The 17,738-nt window shown below is 34.6% G+C and overlaps 1 protein-coding gene and 3 non-coding genes across 4 annotated transcripts; 1 reads left to right on the forward strand and 3 right to left on the reverse strand.

Moving 5' to 3' along the window:
• Positions 1 to 7,573: 7,573 nt before the first annotated feature.
• On the forward strand, positions 7,574 to 7,656 carry Trnal-cag (transfer RNA leucine (anticodon CAG)). Its single transcript has one exon. It is a non-coding gene; the product is annotated as a tRNA-Leu (tRNA).
• A 102-nt stretch (positions 7,657 to 7,758) lies between these two features.
• Trnar-acg (transfer RNA arginine (anticodon ACG)) lies at positions 7,759 to 7,831 on the reverse strand. Its single transcript has one exon. It is a non-coding gene; the product is annotated as a tRNA-Arg (tRNA).
• Positions 7,832 to 8,319: 488 nt separating this feature from the next.
• On the reverse strand, positions 8,320 to 8,391 carry Trnaq-cug (transfer RNA glutamine (anticodon CUG)). The gene has a single exon. It is a non-coding gene; the product is annotated as a tRNA-Gln (tRNA).
• A 113-nt stretch (positions 8,392 to 8,504) lies between these two features.
• On the reverse strand, positions 8,505 to 13,482 carry LOC120421293 (uncharacterized). Its single transcript, XM_039584484.2, has 4 exons — positions 12,791 to 13,482; positions 9,704 to 9,829; positions 9,127 to 9,634; positions 8,505 to 9,071 (listed from the first exon to the last, which is right to left on the reverse strand). The coding sequence occupies exons 1-4, from the start codon at positions 13,318 to 13,320 to the stop codon at positions 8,625 to 8,627; spliced, it is 1,611 nt and encodes a 536-aa protein (XP_039440418.1). The 5' UTR covers positions 13,321 to 13,482; the 3' UTR covers positions 8,505 to 8,624.
• Positions 13,483 to 17,738: the final 4,256 nt, after the last annotated feature.

Genomic DNA, 17,738 nt, shown 5'->3' on the forward strand with positions numbered 1-17,738 from the left:
TACTGTGAGTACATCGATGGTGCCAAAAATGAGCTTTCAATCTGGGAATAAAAAAAATATTCATCGTTGGGCAACATGGAACGTCGAAACTCGCCGCAGGACTCCGGGATTGATTAGTTATACATCACCCGGACCGTTCTATAGAAGGGAGGTGTTGTGGAATTTGGTTCGAACCCATTTTTTCTGTTTTGTTTACATCACCTGTCTGTAGTTGGCACCTGTGCAGAAGACACTGTGATGCAAATAAAAATCAATTCAACATTTGAAATTCTCCCAAAAAAAATCAAATGGAAAAAATCTAAAAATAAATAACTCAGTTCAGGGTTGTTAAAATATGCAAAGAACAGCTCTCAGCAATTACAATTGTCCCGCCTAAATATTCATGCCTCAAATACAACTGCTCTTCTCTCCTTATTGAAACTCTCAGCGCCGAAAATAGCCGAACACGTTTTCGTGTTTACACACTCGCGATTGACAAAATTCGCAAACGCAGTTTAACGGGACGTCTTGTGTGGTCGACTCCAAATCTCCATCTCGCATTTTCTCATTGCAGTTTTCGGAAAGATGGAAATACTCAGCGGTGAGAGCGCATTGTCGAGGAAAGGGGGAGGAGTGATAGAGAAAGAATGACATCGGAAACACGAGACACAAGAAGAGATCTCACAAGCTATTGTGACGGCCGCTATACTCTCGGATGTTTTTGGTGCAGAGATTATCAATTGATAGCTTTTCTATCACTCATTTGCAACACTGAATTTCAGTTACAAAAAAGCACAACAAATCCACAAATCGAAAAAGACGAAATATTTTAACAAATGCCTTGTAAATTTTCTGTTTTGCCAGACGCATGACTGTTGTGCTACTTGTTGCTATTTTTTAAATGAGCCTAACATTTAGAATTTTTGTCTATTTTGCTCATTTGAATTAATCCAGAGCCGTGGGAAAAAACTTCAATTTAAATTTATTTTGTGAAATTAAATAGCCTTACACTTGAGAAGGATATAGACATTTCAATTGTTTCAATGATAAAAAAAGATTTTTTTTTTTCAACGTCAATTCTATTTAAAAACTTTTTATTGCATCTGAGCGATTCCCTAAATTTTCGCAAATCTATTTTTCATTATTTTTTATACGGGTGGACACTGACCATCGATTCTTACACCCAAATAAGCAATTTTGCATCATTGGCTTTTCCATACAAGTCTCCATACTTAAGTGCTGGAAAAATGTTAAAAGCCCGTATCTTGAAAAGAGCCTTTCTGATCGATTTGGTATTGTTAGCAAAGTGGAAGTTAATGGTTAGGTAAGGACTTTTTAGATCAAGTTACCAAAGAGCAATTCCAGCTAAAATCAGGAATTTGTCTGGTACTTTTGTACCCGACCTTATCCGATTTCAAGTTAAAAATTACTGCATTTCGAAGTCGTTGCATCGTACCAAAAAGTGGTCAAAGGCAAACTTGTAGGAAATTGAACGGGCTTTCTGGAAAAAACACACAGAAATAAAAATACACGCCACTTTTATGTTTTTTTTTATTTTTAAGTTTAAAGGTGAAATTTAAAGGTGATGTCACGATTTTTTTCGTTCAAATTTTTTGAGGAAATAGCCTATGATGTTGCAAAAAGACTCACAAAATATGCAGGATGGTATGTCTCTCCTAAAAAATACAAAAATCATTTACTAAAACTTTTTTTTTTCGAAAAGTGGTCTAAACGTCATTTTTTTTTAAATCGATAGTGGGAATCGATTCCCCAGACAATTTTACATAAAAGACTCCATATTGACCATTGTCCTATGTCCAATCCTTGCGTGTTAAAAATAAAAATGTCGAAAAAATAGGATTTTTTTGTAGTTTTTGGCAATTTCTATGTGACAGACTTGATTTATCAGTCTCGTAAAATTGTATCCACACAAGGGTTGGACATAGGACAATGGTAAATATGGAGTATTTTATGTAAAATTGTCTTGGGAATCGATTCCCACTATCGGTCTTAACAAAAATTACGTTTGGACCAATTTTCAAAAAAAAAACATTTTTAGTAAAAGATTTTTGTATTTTTTTAGAAAAGACATACCATCCTGCATTTTTCGTCAGTCTTTTTGTAACATTATAGGCAATTTCCTTAAAAAAAATTTGAACGAATAAAAATCGTGACATCACCTTTGAACTTAAAAATCAAAAAATCTCATAGAAGTGGCGTGTATTTTTATTACAGTGTCTTTTTTTCAGAAAGCCCGTCCAATTTCTCACAAGTTTGTCTTTGACCAATTTTTGATATGATGCAACGGCTTCGAGTTACAGTAATTTTACAAGTAAAATTGCAGGGTCAAAAATTTTTACAGTCGAGTAACGGAAAATGGGGGGATTTTTAAAACTTTTTTAGTGTTTTTTTCGATGAAAAATACGTTTTTTTCGGAATTCTGAGTACGCCATCAAATCGGGCGTCTAATTTTACATAAAAGTCCCTTTGATTCCAAATTTTTATCTCATCACCGTTTCAGGCTGCAAATTACTGAAAAACACCTCTTTTTTCGCATGTTCAAAAATGGAAGGGGTTTTACCGCCCCTCCGTCACTAGATATCAAAAAACGGACCTCGGATTCGTGATCAGGAACAAAAGTTACCCCTTAGGACAAAGTTTCACGCAAATCGAAGAGGGGTCGGGGCAACTTTTCCCGATTTCGTGTGAGTTGGTAGAGAATTACCCAAAATCATTTGAAATACCAGGAATTCGATCTGAAGTTTTGATCTTAATTCAGCACAGAAAAAGGCTAATACAAGATTCATTAAAATATTTTCATAAACAGCATAATACGTAACATGGTGTTAGACCTACACACTTGCACCCACAATGTATTATTCGAATATTGAACCCAACCAGAGATAAATCGCTCCAGGAGAGTGGTTGATCGGAAAAACTCTCTGCTCATCGATGGTAAAATTCGCCAGAAGAACTCACTATATGTTGGAGGATTTTGGGAATAATTTGACCTTGCGATTGATATATATCTTGAACTCCATCTATTTTTTTTTAATTATTTTTTTTGATATTGTTTTCTATAAGCCATCGAATCCGGGTGAACAAGGTCAAACTCAAACTAGTTATCCGAAAGAAATTCCTCACCATAACTACCCGAGTAGAATAAATCACATTTGCTTATCACGCCATGTGCCACGTGGGGTGGAAAAAATCGAGCTTCCAAATGACGAACTCCCGTCGTCATCGTCGTCCTTGCAAGTGGACGGCAAAAAATGGTGAAAATGAAGTGAGCACATGCATTAGTCCGAGATTGATGATTTCCATATTCGGCACACATCCATCAGCACGGAGGGAAAAATCCCTGAACATCAGCCATCATCGTTGGAGTTGGGATTTTTTCTTCCAATGCTGAAAGGTGAGAGGAAAAAATGCTAGTTAGCATGCTGCTCTTTTGCTGCACGGTGGCAATCACTCTCGTCTCGTCATCGATTCGATTGATGGAGTCCCGCTGGCACTGCACTAGCTGGGTCTTCAACTTTGTCTGGCAGGTTCGTGGCTGCACCCCGAGTTCTTCGGAACTATACCCTGATTAGGTTTGGTCTGGCGGGATGTGTGCCTTGAATACTGAAAAGGACGACTAGACATGTGGAGATTTTCTGGGTGGAATGATGACCTCATATTTTCAAATTCATGTGAATGAAATTCAGCAAAGTTCCAACATTATAATCCAATCTATTAAAAAAAATTGTTCACGTGTCTTCATCAAAACCATCAGCTTTTCAATCAGTCGGCCACTTGAGAATCCACCAAATCTGACCCGATTTCCTGCCAAAAAAAAAGCTCAACACTGACAAATTTGACAAAGCTGACGAAACCCCGCAGACAGTCAGTGTCACAATTTTCGCACTCCCTTAAACGCAGCATCCGCGAACGACCCGCGCTGGCGACGACTCTTCAACGAATTGACGAAGGATTTGCGAAAATCCTCGCCGCGTGTTGAGGCTTCCAAGGATTTAGGAGTGATTTCCGCAAAGATTACGAGCCCACCATAAAGCAGGTCGTACGATTTTCTTCCCAAACGAAGAGATCACGCCCAATAAATTCTAATTTGTTGCACTTTGGCTGTTTCAGTTGATAAGGCTAAATTTTCAAACAACACCAATAAAAACTCACTCGACCGGAATAAGGCAGTCGAACCAAACTTGCAATAACAGCAACTTTTGTCCGGAGCGAAACAACTATTTCTCGCTCGATGAATTTCGCCAGCCAGCTTTTTTCTTCAACCCTCGGAGAAGTACTTTTCCTGATTCCATCGCTCGAGCAGTGCAACTGTGCTTCTTGTATGCAAACACAACATCACTTCAGAGGACTTTTCCCGAAGAGTAGAGAATAACATACACACACATACCTACCTCCTCACCCCGCAACACATGAGTTCATGTTTGTTTTCCGGTTTACCCAAGGATCGGGTATTTTCATGAAGAAGAAGGGGAAATTCTCTGGGAAAACAACATGCTTCTAATTTTATAATGTTTTTAATGTTTTGGCACTATTTTATTTAATTAACTAGTAAGCATGTAGCTTGCAATTCGTAAAATGATGAACACGATCAAAATGATCAAAATGATCAAAATGATCAAAATGATCAAAATGATCAAAATGATCAAAATGATCGAAATTACCAAACTGACTGAAATGACCAAAATTACCAAATTGACCAAATTGACCAAAGTGACCAAAATTACCAAAATTATCAAAATTAACAAAATTACCAAAAATTACCAAAATTACCAACATTACCAAAATTACCAAAATTACCAAAATTACCAAAATTACCAAAATTACCAAAATTACCAAAATTACCAAAATTACCAAAATTACCAAAATTACCAAAATTACCAAAATTACCAAAATTACCAAAATTACCAAAATTACCAAAATGACAAAAATGACCAAAATTACCAAAATTACCAAAATTACCAAAATTACCAAAATTACCATAATGACCAAAATGACCAAAAAGACCAAAATGACCAAAATTACTAAAATAACTAAAATGATTGAAATGACCAAAATGATTAAAATGACCAAAATGATCAAAATGACCAAAATGACCAAAATGACCAAAATGACCAAAATGACCAAAATGACCAAAAAGACCAAAATGACCTAAATGACCAAAATTACTAAAATAACTGAAATGATTGAATTGTCCAAAATGATTAAAATGAACAAAATGAACAAAATGACCAAAATGACCAAAATGAGCAAAATGACTAAAATGACCAAAATGACCAAATTGACCAAAATGACCAAAATGACCAAAATGACCAAAATGACCAAAATTACCAAAATTACCAAATGACCTAAATCATCAAAACCATCAAAATTACTAAATTGGTCAAAAGGATCATAATGATCAAAATTTACAAAATTACCAATTTCAACAAAATTTACAAAATTTACAAAATTTACAAAATTTACAAAATTTACAAAATTTACAAAATTTACAAAATTTACAAAATTTACAAAATTTACAAAATTTACAAAATTTACAAAATTTACAAAATTTACAAAATTTACAAAATTTACAAAATTTACAAAATTTACAAAATTTACAAAATTTACAAAATTTACAAAATTTACAAAATTTACAAAATTTACAAAATTTACAAAATTTACAAAATTTACAAAATTTACAAAATTTACAAAATTTACAAAATTTACAAAATTTACAAAATTTACAAAATTTACAAAATTTACAAAATTTACAAAATTTACAAAATTTACAAAATTTACAAAATTTACAAAATTTACAAAATTTACAAAATTTACAAAATTTACAAAATTTACAAAATTTACAAAATTTACAAAATTTACAAAATTTACAAAATTTACAAAATTTACAAAATTTACAAAATTTACAAAATTTACAAAATTTACAAAATTTACAAAATTTACAAAATTTACAAAATTTACAAAATTTACAAAATTTACAAAATTTACAAAATTTACAAAGTTTACAAAATTTACAAAATTTACAAAATTTACAAAATTTACAAAATTTACAAAATTTACAAAATTTACAAAATTTACAAAATTTACAAAATTTACAAAATTTACAATATTTTCAAAATTATCAAAATTTACAATATTTACAAAATTATCAAAATTTACAAAATTGACAAAATTACTTCAATTACCAAAATTACCATCCATCCATCCTTGGCCAATACATAAATTCATTTGGCTCGGTTGAAGATGACTTACTGCAGTTTGAACCATTAAAAAAATACATTTTTGTTCTTGCAAAAAATACCTTTTTTCAAATATCTATCTACGGTTCTAGATTTACATGGGCAAAATTTTTTAATCGCTCTAAAATTTGAATATGGAAACGGTGAACATCAACAAATCAACTTTTTGGAAAGCCAAAAATTTGGTCCACTCTCGGTTTCTCTTTCCTTTAAACTTAAAACAGTGTTTGCACATTTCTAATTAAACTTTTCAATTTGTTACTGATAGACACACTTTTTGAGTACATCTATGAGTCAAAAAAAGGTATTTTTTTCAACTTTATAAGGGAGTAAAATTATATTTGTCTATTTTTCTACAAATATTAAGAAATAATAAAAACCGAAAAATACACAATTAACACTTACTTTGAAACGATGATTCGTAAGATTTAGATTTATTTTATAAATCATACATGTTTTTCCAAAAGAATTACTTCCAGGCGGACAAAAGTGCAATGCAAGTTGTTTTACTCTTTCTGGATGGCATCGAGCAAGAGAGGGGAAGTTGCGGATTTAGTTATTTGCCTTGTAGCGTGACGGGGTCGAGAGGGGAAGGCGGAAGAAGTTCTTCCTACATGCAAGCAAAGAATGTGGGTGGGAGGAAATCCTACTCCTGATGTGCTGTGGGTGGCTGTTTTTCTCTCGATGTGTGTAACTCTGGTAGTTGTTGCAGTTGCAGTAAGTTGATATGCTTGCTTGCCTTCCAGTTTGTTGTGGAGAGGGGAAGGGGGGAATTGTGCAGATTTACGTACATTCATTGGTTTTATGTTGATACAGTTCGATGTTTGCAAATGATCCGGTACATGTATCGGAGATTATTGCAAAACTTTTCTATATTTGCCGGTATTGAATGATGGAAACAACGTTTTTATTAAATTGGAAATTTATCAATCCATTTAATTTTGCTGAACGCTTATTTTAATTTTTAATATTTGATGAAAAAAAAACAGATTTTAAATAAGTCCGAAATGAATTCAAATTTGTTTATAATTTGTTTTTGTTCGATCTTTTCTTGTTGGAATAGCACTGATTCTTGGTTGTTCATCGTTAGGGGTCATTCACATATTACGTAACACATTTGAGAGGGAGGATGAGTTAACAACTGTTTTACAGTTTATATACAATTTGTACTTTGTGTTGATTTTTTTTCTGTCGAGCTTCCCGAAATTCCACAAAATAACCCAATTTATGTCACGTAATTTTCGAACGCACTAAAATTCAGTGTAAATGTAGTAAAATTTGAAAATGTAAAATTTACATAAATTTCCACGTCTTTTAAATTCTTCACCGTTTATCAAGTCAGGATGGCCGAGCGGTCTAAGGCGCTACGTTCAGGTCGTAGTCTACTCTGTAGGCGTGGGTTCGAATCCCACTTCTGACAATGACTTTTTTTCGTGTTGTTTATTTTATTTTCTATATCACTGACCACGTGATGTTAAAGCAGGCTATTACGTGCGAAAAAAAAATGCAGTATAAAAAAGATCGATCCTGCCAGGAGTCGAACCTGGAATCTTCTGATCCGTAGTCAGACGCGTTATCCATTGCGCCACAGGACCCCATGTCAAATATGGGTGAACTTTGTAGTAAGTGCCTGTTTGTAGTTGATTGATTGATTATGATCATGATGAAGATCATGATAAATATCTATTTCTATAAATGTTTTGATAAAACGCTGCATAATTTACATTTTGTAACACATTTTCATATTTTTTGCATACAAAGCACTCAGTTGTAGTATAAATCGTGTTTTTCCTACCACTCTAAATTAAAACTAATGAGAATTACGTAGATTTCCCCATGACAAAGTGCCATCCACAAATGACGTAGCATTTCGAGGTAGAGGGAGGAGGCATAAAGTTCCGTGACGATCCATATGATATTATTGTGTGAAGAAAATGATGCAAAGAGGGAGAGAATCCTTAATCTCCATAAAATGGTACGTAATTTGTGGATTTCCCCCAATTTACTACTAATCTGACACATAAGTCCCCTGTCCATAGTCATGGAAAGTTCTACTTAACTTGTTCAATGTAAATAAAAAGGCAGGTTCCACCGAGATTTGAACTCGGGTCGCAGGATTCAGAGTCCTGAGTGCTAACCGCTACACCATGGAACCCTTGGTGTTAAATCGATTTTACTATGCAACCAGCAGCTTCACAAGCGATTTATTCTGCGCTATATTTCTGATTTTATAAGTTTGAATATCAAATTAGAAGTAAAAAACACTCCTTTAGATAATATTCCTTTTTTATTTCGTAAACAATTACAATCTATTATGACCAGTACATGATTTTCACAAAATTAGTATTACAAAATGAATGACCTAATGACCTTTCACCTTACTCTACCCTAATTAATGACACCGTCCAGCAACATCTGCCGAACCTTCCTTCTAATGATCTTCCCATTCGTGGTCATTGGAAACTCCTCCACGAAGAACACACCCCCTCGCAGGTGCTTCGGATCGCTCAAATGCTTGGCCACGTGGTCGATCACCTCGGCGGCCGTCAACTGTGGACCGGCGGGTTCCCGCTGAATGACCGCCGTCACCAGGTCGGACGTTTTGTCCTCGTTGGGCAGTCCGGTGACGCACACGTGCTGCACTCCCGGAAGTTTTTCAATAACCGCTTCCACCTCCGACGGAGACACCTGGTTGCCCATGTACTTGAAGATGTCCTTCTTGCGATCCACCAAATACAGGTACTGCTCCTCGTCAAAGTATCCGATGTCACCGGTGCGGAACCAACCCTCCTTGTCCAGGGCTTCCCGGGAGGCTTCCTCGTTTTTGTAGTAACCCTACGGAGATCAGAAACTGAGTTCAAGTTCTTAGATCAACCCCCCATCTACCCACCAAAAACTTGATCCCCAGCGACTGCACCACAACCTCGCCCTGCTCCCCCACCCCCAGCGGATTCCCGTCCTCGTCCAGTATCCGGACCTGCATGTTCGTCCCGACCTTCCCCACGGCGTTCGGTTTCCGCTTGAAGAAATCCGCCGCCAAAAATCCACTCTCCGACGTGCCGTAAAAGTTGTACGACCTCCCGTGCCCCTTCACCAGCTCGTCCACCGTGTCACGGATGCTCTCCGATACGTTGGACGCGCCCAGCGCCCAAAACTTAATACTGGTCAGATCGGTGCCGGCCACCCGGGGATCACTGGCGATGGCCGCGGCGTACGAAGCCGGCGTGTACAGAAACCGTATCTTGTACTTCCGGATCAACTCGAAGAACAGATCCGTCGAGAAGGGGCGCCGCGTGATGAGCCGCGTCGAGTTGTTCATGACGGCCATGTTGAGCACGTACACGCCGGTGCCCCAGTAGAGGGTGCTGAAGTTGAGGCAGATGCCGTCGTCGAAGTTGCTGTTGGTGGGAGAAGAACGTAGAGGTTAAGGTTGAGGAATCTTTACACAATAAGATTAGATATCTTACGCCACTTTGCAGAACCCGGCGATCGTCTGGGCGTGGGAGTAGCAGACACCTTTGGGAAGGCCGGTCGTTCCGGATGAGCAGGTGATGTTGGCGATCAGGTTGTATGAGTCGCCTAAGTACTTTGGGCTGAAAAAAAACCAACAATTAGGCAACGAAAATCAAACTCAGTGCAATATTGACACTCTTCATAAATAAATAACACATTTATTTTCATAGAAGAAATCCTCAAATTCTAGCAACCAACAAACCCACAACAAACGTTATTCTTAAAAATACGTAAAAAATACACCATTGAGTTTTTGAGCAAAGTTACAAAAATCATTAAATTTTAAACTGTAAATTTTAGTTTTAAATAAAAAAATGCGTCTCTTGTTGTAGCAGATGCGAAAAAAGCATTAAATATCCCAAAAAATTACATGTATCTCAATTTTTTACAGTTTAGTAAAGGGTAATGGTAGTGATATGAAAACCATTTATATTTTTTTAACTGTAAAAACGTGTTTTCGAAAATTGGCGTACGCCATGAAGTTGTCCGTCCAACTTTACAAAAAAATTCATTTGGAACCAAATTTCAATCTCTCCGAGCTTCAAACTACTGAAGCGTTTCTTAGTAAAAATCCAGAATAATAAAAGGGGTCGTACCGTCACAAGATATCGAAAATAGACAAGTTTCACGGAAATCGAAGAGGGGACGAGACGTAGAGGAGATTTACCCTTAAATTTAAAATAAATTAAATGTATATTAAAAATTTTGCCAATCAAAAAGTCATTTTCAAAATTTAATCAAACATTTACAACTTAAAAGGGCATCTGTATGCGGTAACTATGATGATTTTAAAATTCCGTCTCCGGTTTTTTTATTGAATAAATTTATTTTTTATTGGTGAAAATCTTCTACAAATTGATACATCTTGAAATCATTAATTTACAATCCGGATAGGCTCAAAATTATCAAAGTTTAAAGAATCGATCATTTGAATAGTTGTTCTTTTGGAAATTTAGGAAAAAAATCTAAAAAGGGTTATTTTAAATAATTTCTTTGATAATTTTGATACAATGACTAATAAGAACTAATTTTGAAATTCTAAGAGTTAAAATGAAAAAAATGTCCTGTCATTTACTTTGGAATACATTATAGTTTAATTTCACTCAAATATAAACATTAAATTCCGTTGTTAACCAAATTAAAAGAGGTACATTTTGACTCGAATTTAGTAACAAGTAATGGCAGCAACATAATGTTTAATATCTGAAATAATAAATATTATACCGAAAAAAAATCTGATCTAAAATAAATGAAACTAAAAAAAAGCAAATCGCTACTATTACTTTTTTAACTATTTTTTTCACAAATATTAAAATTACAAAAAAAAATCTTTAAATTTTGTATTATTTTTCAGAAGATCAAAAAAGTATTGTTCAAGCCATAGAGAAAAAAGAATCTTTACAGCGATTGAATTTTGGGAAAAATCGTGAAGTGATATCCCTTTTTTGAGGGTAATTTTAGATTCTTTTATATTTTTGAGGTAGTTTTCATAATGAGTAATTCTCCGCCAACTCACACAGCAGTTGCCCCACTTTTTTTCGTAAAATCGCGATAACTCGTGATGTTTATAAGCAAACCCCTTATGTCTACATATCAATTTTTTTGTAATTGTCTGCTCTACAACTTTGTAGAACATTGTTACACTCTAAAAAATAACCCTGCAAAGTTAGAAAAAACACGAAATTTTAAAATGAAAATGTTTGTTCTAAATGAAAAAATGACCCTTCTGGGACAATGTAGATTCGAAAAGTACATTAAATTTCCATAAAATGACATGTTCCAAAATTTTTTACAGTCGAGTAACGGAAAATTGGAGAATTTTTAAAACTTTTTTAGTGTTTTTTTCGATGAAAAATACGTTTTTTCGGAATTCTGAGTACGCCATCAAATCGGGCGTCTAATTTTACACAAAAGTCCCTTTGACACCAAATTTCTATCTCATCACCGTTTCAGGCTGCAAATTATTGAAAAACACCTCTTTTTTCGCATGTTCAAAAATGGAAGGGGTCGTACCGCCCCTCCGTCACGAGATATCAAAAAACGGACCTCGGATTCGTGATCAGGGACAAAAGTTACCCCTTAGGACAAAGTTTCACGCAAATCGAAGAGGGGTCGGGGCAACTTTTCCCGATTTCGTGTGAGTTGGTAGAGAATTACCCTAATACAATGTCCAACCATTAAAAAATTTCAATAAGGCTGACATAAATCTTTACAATTTTGATTTATTGTTTTCCCTTGAAAGTCGCAAAAATAGTGCAAAGAATTTAAACTGAGAAAATTAAATTTTCAAAGTATTCAAATCAAAATCAAGCATAAAATTTCAAAAGGGAAAAAGTTTGAAATTGAAGGGTTGTTTCCATAAAATCAGTTTACCTATAATATTTGTTGAGTGTAACATTGTTTTCTTCTAAATTATCCTCACCTTCACGAAATGGTAAGTTTCAACAAATTTGCTTGATGACTTCCAATTTTATTAAGTAATGCCTTAAAATATTGCATATTATGACATCAATACCGACAACAGTATTTCATTATATGAACGAAATTTCAACACATAGACAGTAAACGAGCTCATAGATGAAGTACTTCCAGAGAATAAAGTTGATTCTCTTTGAAGCTCATGCAAAGATTTGCGAGATTATTGGCGGTTAGCTTGGCGTATAAAATTTAGAAGCTTAAGTTCCTCAACAAACCACGGCCCTGATTTGTTATTTGCTCACAAACACTCGCTTCGTAACGGCCCACCACAAACAGGGATTATTTTTTTCCAATCACGCTTTTTTTCGTTATCTCTTGAAAGTTCCCCTCACCTCCTCGCCGCGCGGTACGTTTGCTAAAACCCACAAAACTTCCTCTCCCCACTATAGTTTAACAAATCATGCACATTCTCTAAACTTGCGTCACACGTCGTTGACGGTCGTTACTCAGCAATGTCACGTCCATCCATCACCATTCGACCACACCTTGCTTGTTTTTTTCTAACACCAAAACTCTTCAAAAAACAAAAACATTTCACGACCTGCAACGCTCTCAACACTCACTAGAACACATGCTCCATGCCGGTCGTCCGAAACAGCTGATCCACCGCGCACTCCTCGTTTGGCGCGTTCTCCATCACGAAGATCCGGCCGCCGAAGCCGACCTTCCGTGTGGCCACCTGAACCGTGTCGTAGTTGTCCGCGTCGCAGAACACCAACTTAGACTCCGTCTGGCGCATCATGTGGGCCATTTCGTCGGCGTCGAAGCTGGGCGCGAGCGCGTTGAACCCGACGCCGATGACCTGCAGGGCCAGAACCAGTGGCGCCAGGTTTTCCGAGTTGACCGCCACCACCGACGCGATGTCTCCGACGCCGTAGCCAAGTTTGGTTAGATTCTGAGCGGCCCGGACAATCCGCAGCCGCATCTCGGCCCGCGTCATGGTTGCGCCGGTGTCCCCGTCGATCTGGATCACCTTGTCCGGCGATCGCTCCAGCAGGTTCATCACGATCTGGCCATAGTTGCACTCCGGGTTGAACACGCACGGCTGCCGCGGGCCGCTCCAAATGCGTCGATCTCGATCGTACGAAGTCATGGCGAAGACTGAGCGGACAGCGTGCGTCGCTCAGCCAACTCGGCTACCGCGTACAAGACGACGACAACACTCTTGGTCACTGTGGTATGGGTAGCTCCACCAGCTGTTGTGGTAGTGTGGCGGTACCGCTCTGTTTACACGCGTGGTTAACGTTACGTGAATTCGGTGAATTCCCACGAACGACTGACTGACTTTTGTCTACTGTTGGCTTAAGTGGACGCGCCAAGACAAGTCGTGACAGGTCGATGTATCCACGGCTGTGGGCATTCCGCGCGGTGTATGATGGTGGTAGCGCTGCAATTGACGCGTGATTGGAAGTGGACCTGAGGGCACACCACGATCAATACCATTTCAGAATAATAAAAAAAACGGCAATTATCGTTATCAACGTACGCGAGTTAGGTCATTATTATTGTATCATGATGGCTTGAACCGACGAATGCAACGCAGTGGTCACCAAACTGTTGATTGATATTGTCTTCTCTACTGAGCAAAGGGTCAAAATCACAGTTTTTTGTTTTTAGTTTTTAGTTTTTAGTTTTTAGTTTTTAGTTTTTAGTTTTTAGTTTTTAGTTTTTAGTTTTTAGTTTTTAGTTTTTAGTTTTTAGTTTTTAGTTTTTAGTTTTTAGTTTTTAGTTTTTAGTTTTTAGTTTTTAGTTTTTAGTTTTTAGTTTTTAGTTTTTAGTTTTTAGTTTTTAGTTTTTAGTTTTTAGTTTTTAGTTTTTAGTTTTTAGTTTTTAGTTTTTAGTTTTTAGTTTTTAGTTTTTAGTTTTTAGTTTTTAGTTTTTAGTTTTTAGTTTTAAGTTTTTAGTTTTAGTTTTTAGTTTTTAGTTTTTAGTTTTTAGTTTTTAGTTTTTAGTTTTTAGTTTTTAGTTTTTAGTTTTTAGTTTTTAGTTTTTAGTTTTTAGTTTTTAGTTTTTAGTTTTTAGTTTTTAGTTTTTAGTTTTTAGTTTTTAGTTTTTAGTTTTTAGTTTTTAGTTTTAGTTTTTAGTTTTTTAGTTTTTAGTTTTTAGTTTTTTAGTTTTTAGTTTTTAGTTTTTAGTTTTTAGTTTTTAGTTTTTAGTTTTTAGTTTTTAGTTTTTAGTTTTTAGTTTTTAGTTTTTAGTTTTTAGTTTTTAGTTTTTAGTTTTTAGTTTTTAGTTTTTAGTTTTTAGTTTTTAGTTTTTAGTTTTTAGTTTTTAGTTTTTAGTTTTTAGTTTTTAGTTTTTAGTTTTTTAGTTTTTAGTTTTTAGTTTTTAGTTTTTAGTTTTTAGTTTTTATTTTTTAGTTTTTATTTTTTAGTTTTTAGTTTTTAGTTTTTAGTTTTTAGTTTTTAGTTTTTAGTTTTTAGTTTTTAGTTTTTAGTTTTTAGTTTTTAGTTTTTAGTTTTTAGTTTTTAGTTTTTAGTTTTTAGTTTTTAGTTTTTAGTTTTTAGTTTTTAGTTTTTAGTTTTTAGTTTTTAGTTTTTAGTTTTTAGTTTTTAGTTTTTAGTTTTTAGTTTTAAGTTTTTAGTTTTAAGTTTTTAGTTTTTAGTTTTTAGTTTTTAGTTTTTAGTTTTTAGTTTTATATTGAATTTTGTTTTTTCAAAGATATTTTCTTAAAATTTAAAAATGTTTGCAATGATCAAAGAAAAATAACGACTGTATTGATGCGACTGAAGACCACTGACTCTAAACGCAGTTGACATGACATGTGATGAATATTTACTTCGTTTCATGTCAGGGGTGTCTATTTTTTCAAAGGTTTGGATTATGACACCAGATATGTGGGCCACATTTAGCTTTGTATTTTCAATATAATTTGTTTCCATCTTTTGTGATATTTTTAGCAAACATTCGAACATACAACAACACTTAGTTAAAAAGCTATCCCAAAGATTCCAAGAATTTCAACCTCCTGCCCAGACCACCCACAATTTCTCAGCAAATCCAATACATCCGAGTGGCGCTCTGTTTACATCGCGCAATTTGTTCAAATGCTATTTCTTGGAAAGCATTTGCCGCGGTGGGTGTTTGTTGTTCTTTTTTTTCCTTAGGAGTGAGCGCAAAACCGTGCGCGCAATCTTCATTGAGGAGAATTGCGCGTTGTCTCGACGCGCGCACTCGCGCATTTTTACGACCTTTGTCTAATTATCGCGTGTGCGATTTAGTAGATTAGATTACGCAGTACACTGCGTCGCGATAGCGTGAGGAAATGGCACCCAAGGTTAATTGAGAGGAAAGGGGTTAAAAATAGAAGTAGAGAAAAGGAGTTGGTAAACCTTTTAGTGGCCAAATGTTTCTAAACTGGCTTTGTTAAATTTAGTTTTTGTGTTATTATAAAAAATTATTGGGAACTCTACAAAACAGTCATGCATAATTCAAGTTTTCAACATAGTCATCCAACCTTTTTTAATTGTGCAAATAAAACAACCTGGACGTCAAAGGGTTATAAAAACCCGTTATCTTTAAATCAGCAAAACGTTGAATGATGTTTCAGTTTTGTTTTGATACCTTTATGATATGAATTGGGAAGTGACTAAGTTTTGTGGAATCTTATCTTATTTGAAGAAATAATACAACGCACGGAGATATTACACAGGATGTGTGCAAAATTACGTCAGCTGAATGACAATCAAAGACATGGGTTTACCTGAGGTATTATTCTGTCATGACCTGAATGTCTTGATTGATACAGCACGTCCTGTTTGAACAAAATGTTTCAACCAGTTCAAAAGGAAACAATTGGGTATTTTCCTTTGATGAATTTCACAATAAGCTATCGTTAGTATCTTGCTTCTGAAATGTTCCCAGAGTCAATATGACCTTCCGAGGAAAACAATGCAACCAACGGCATCATTTCGATTGAAAGATTTCCGGTGTTTATTTGAATAACACTCTCTTCCAAAGTGTCTCTGGGGATTTTCGATTTACAACGCCAACACCAATATGTCAACCAATTTGTTCAGTCGCGTTTTAGGAGATATTTCTAAAGTTAAACTTTAAAAGTGAAAACCTTCGAATAGGTTTTGGTTTCTGCTTTTACGTTTTAGTATTGCCCTTTTCATGCATGAATAGAAGAAAATAAGATTTTTTTATGTACATAACAATTATTACCTTAAACCGAGGAGTCATTGATATGATTTTTTTTTTCAAATATAAATACCGTAAACTGGGTTCAATTGGGACACATGGGGCGAATTGAGACAGCAGTTTTAACCATGTTGGAGCACAATATTTAGATTTTTCTGGTTAGTTTCGGTTAGAACAGACTCAGGCCAACAAAATGTGTACATCCATTTCCAAATTTAAAAGCTTTAAGTGCTCTAAAAACTTCTGTCCCTATTCAGACTGTAGTCATGACTCACCCCAGATTACGGTAATAATATTGAATTTTTGGCCCTTTTGAAATGTAAGTCTTGATTTAAAATTTTTGAAAAAAATGTTTTCGAATAGAACGGAAAATTTCACATATGTTTCATATTTTAACATTGAAAATCGGACCATACGTTGCTGAGATATCGACATTAGAAAATGGTGGATTTTTTGGGTAAGACTTAAAAAACAATCAATTTCCCTGTTTTTAAGCCTTTGCATGGCAATATCTCAGCAACTAAGAGTCGTTTTAACAAACATCAAAAAGCAAAATATAAAAAATTTTCTCAGCTTTAAAAAAAATAATTTTTAAAGTGGGCAAACATGTGCACTAATTTAAAAAAATGAAAAACTGTTACTAGTTTCATAAATGTTACCTAAAAATTGCCATAACTTGAAAACTGTGCACTTTCCCGGGCAGACGGTAATAACAAAATTCAAATAACAAATAACAATAACAAATACTGTTAAAATAACAAAAAGCGTTATGAAATATTCTTGCAAAATCCATTTTCGCATAAGAGTTTAATAACAGTTTATGTTATTATAACAAAATTTGTTATTGGTCTGATATTGGTTGAAAGCCAAAACAACTTTGAAATAACATTTTTTGTTAAGGAAAAATAACTCCAACTGTTATTGGGATGATCGGATTGATTGTTAAAATAACAAAAAAGAATAACAAAGATTTGTTCGAAAAATAACTCAAAATGTTATTAATTTGTTATTACAATAACAATCCAATAACAAAAAAAATCATAACGGCGAATAACAAATCATGTTATAAATAACAAATAATGTTATTGACCTAGTATTTTCTAATATCAAAAAATGTTATTCCCAAGTTATTTCCGTCTGCTCGGGTTATCAATATTTCACTGAAGTACTTTTTGATTGAAAATTCGATTTTTCATCTAAAAATGAAGTTGAAAATTTTTTGCGACCGGTATTTCGATTTTTAGAAAAAAAAACAGTATTCATAACTCGGTCAAAGATATTTTGCACAACCTGTAAATTTCTGAAAAATATAAAAAATATAAAAATATAAAATATAAAAAAAAGATGGTGATTTTTGCAAATCAAGTG

This window comes from Culex pipiens, chromosome 2 (genome assembly GCF_016801865.2).
Source record: "Culex pipiens pallens isolate TS chromosome 2, TS_CPP_V2, whole genome shotgun sequence".
Taxonomy (NCBI): domain Eukaryota; kingdom Metazoa; phylum Arthropoda; class Insecta; order Diptera; family Culicidae; genus Culex; species Culex pipiens.

What these genes read in the sequence shown, in the direction of transcription:
- LOC120421293 (XM_039584484.2), bottom strand. Translation starts at nt 13,320, where the DNA reads ATGACTTCGTACGATCGAGATCGACGCATTTGGAGCGGCCCGCGGCAG. An exon ending in GGCATGGAGCATGTGTTCTA is followed by an intron (nt 9,830 to 12,790) that starts GTGAGTGTTGAG and finishes GTTTTTTTTCAG; the next exon opens with CCCAAAGTACTTAGGCGACT. An exon ending in CGCTGGGGATCAAGTTTTTG is followed by an intron (nt 9,072 to 9,126) that starts GTGGGTAGATGG and finishes TGATCTCCGTAG; the next exon opens with GGTTACTACAAAAACGAGGA.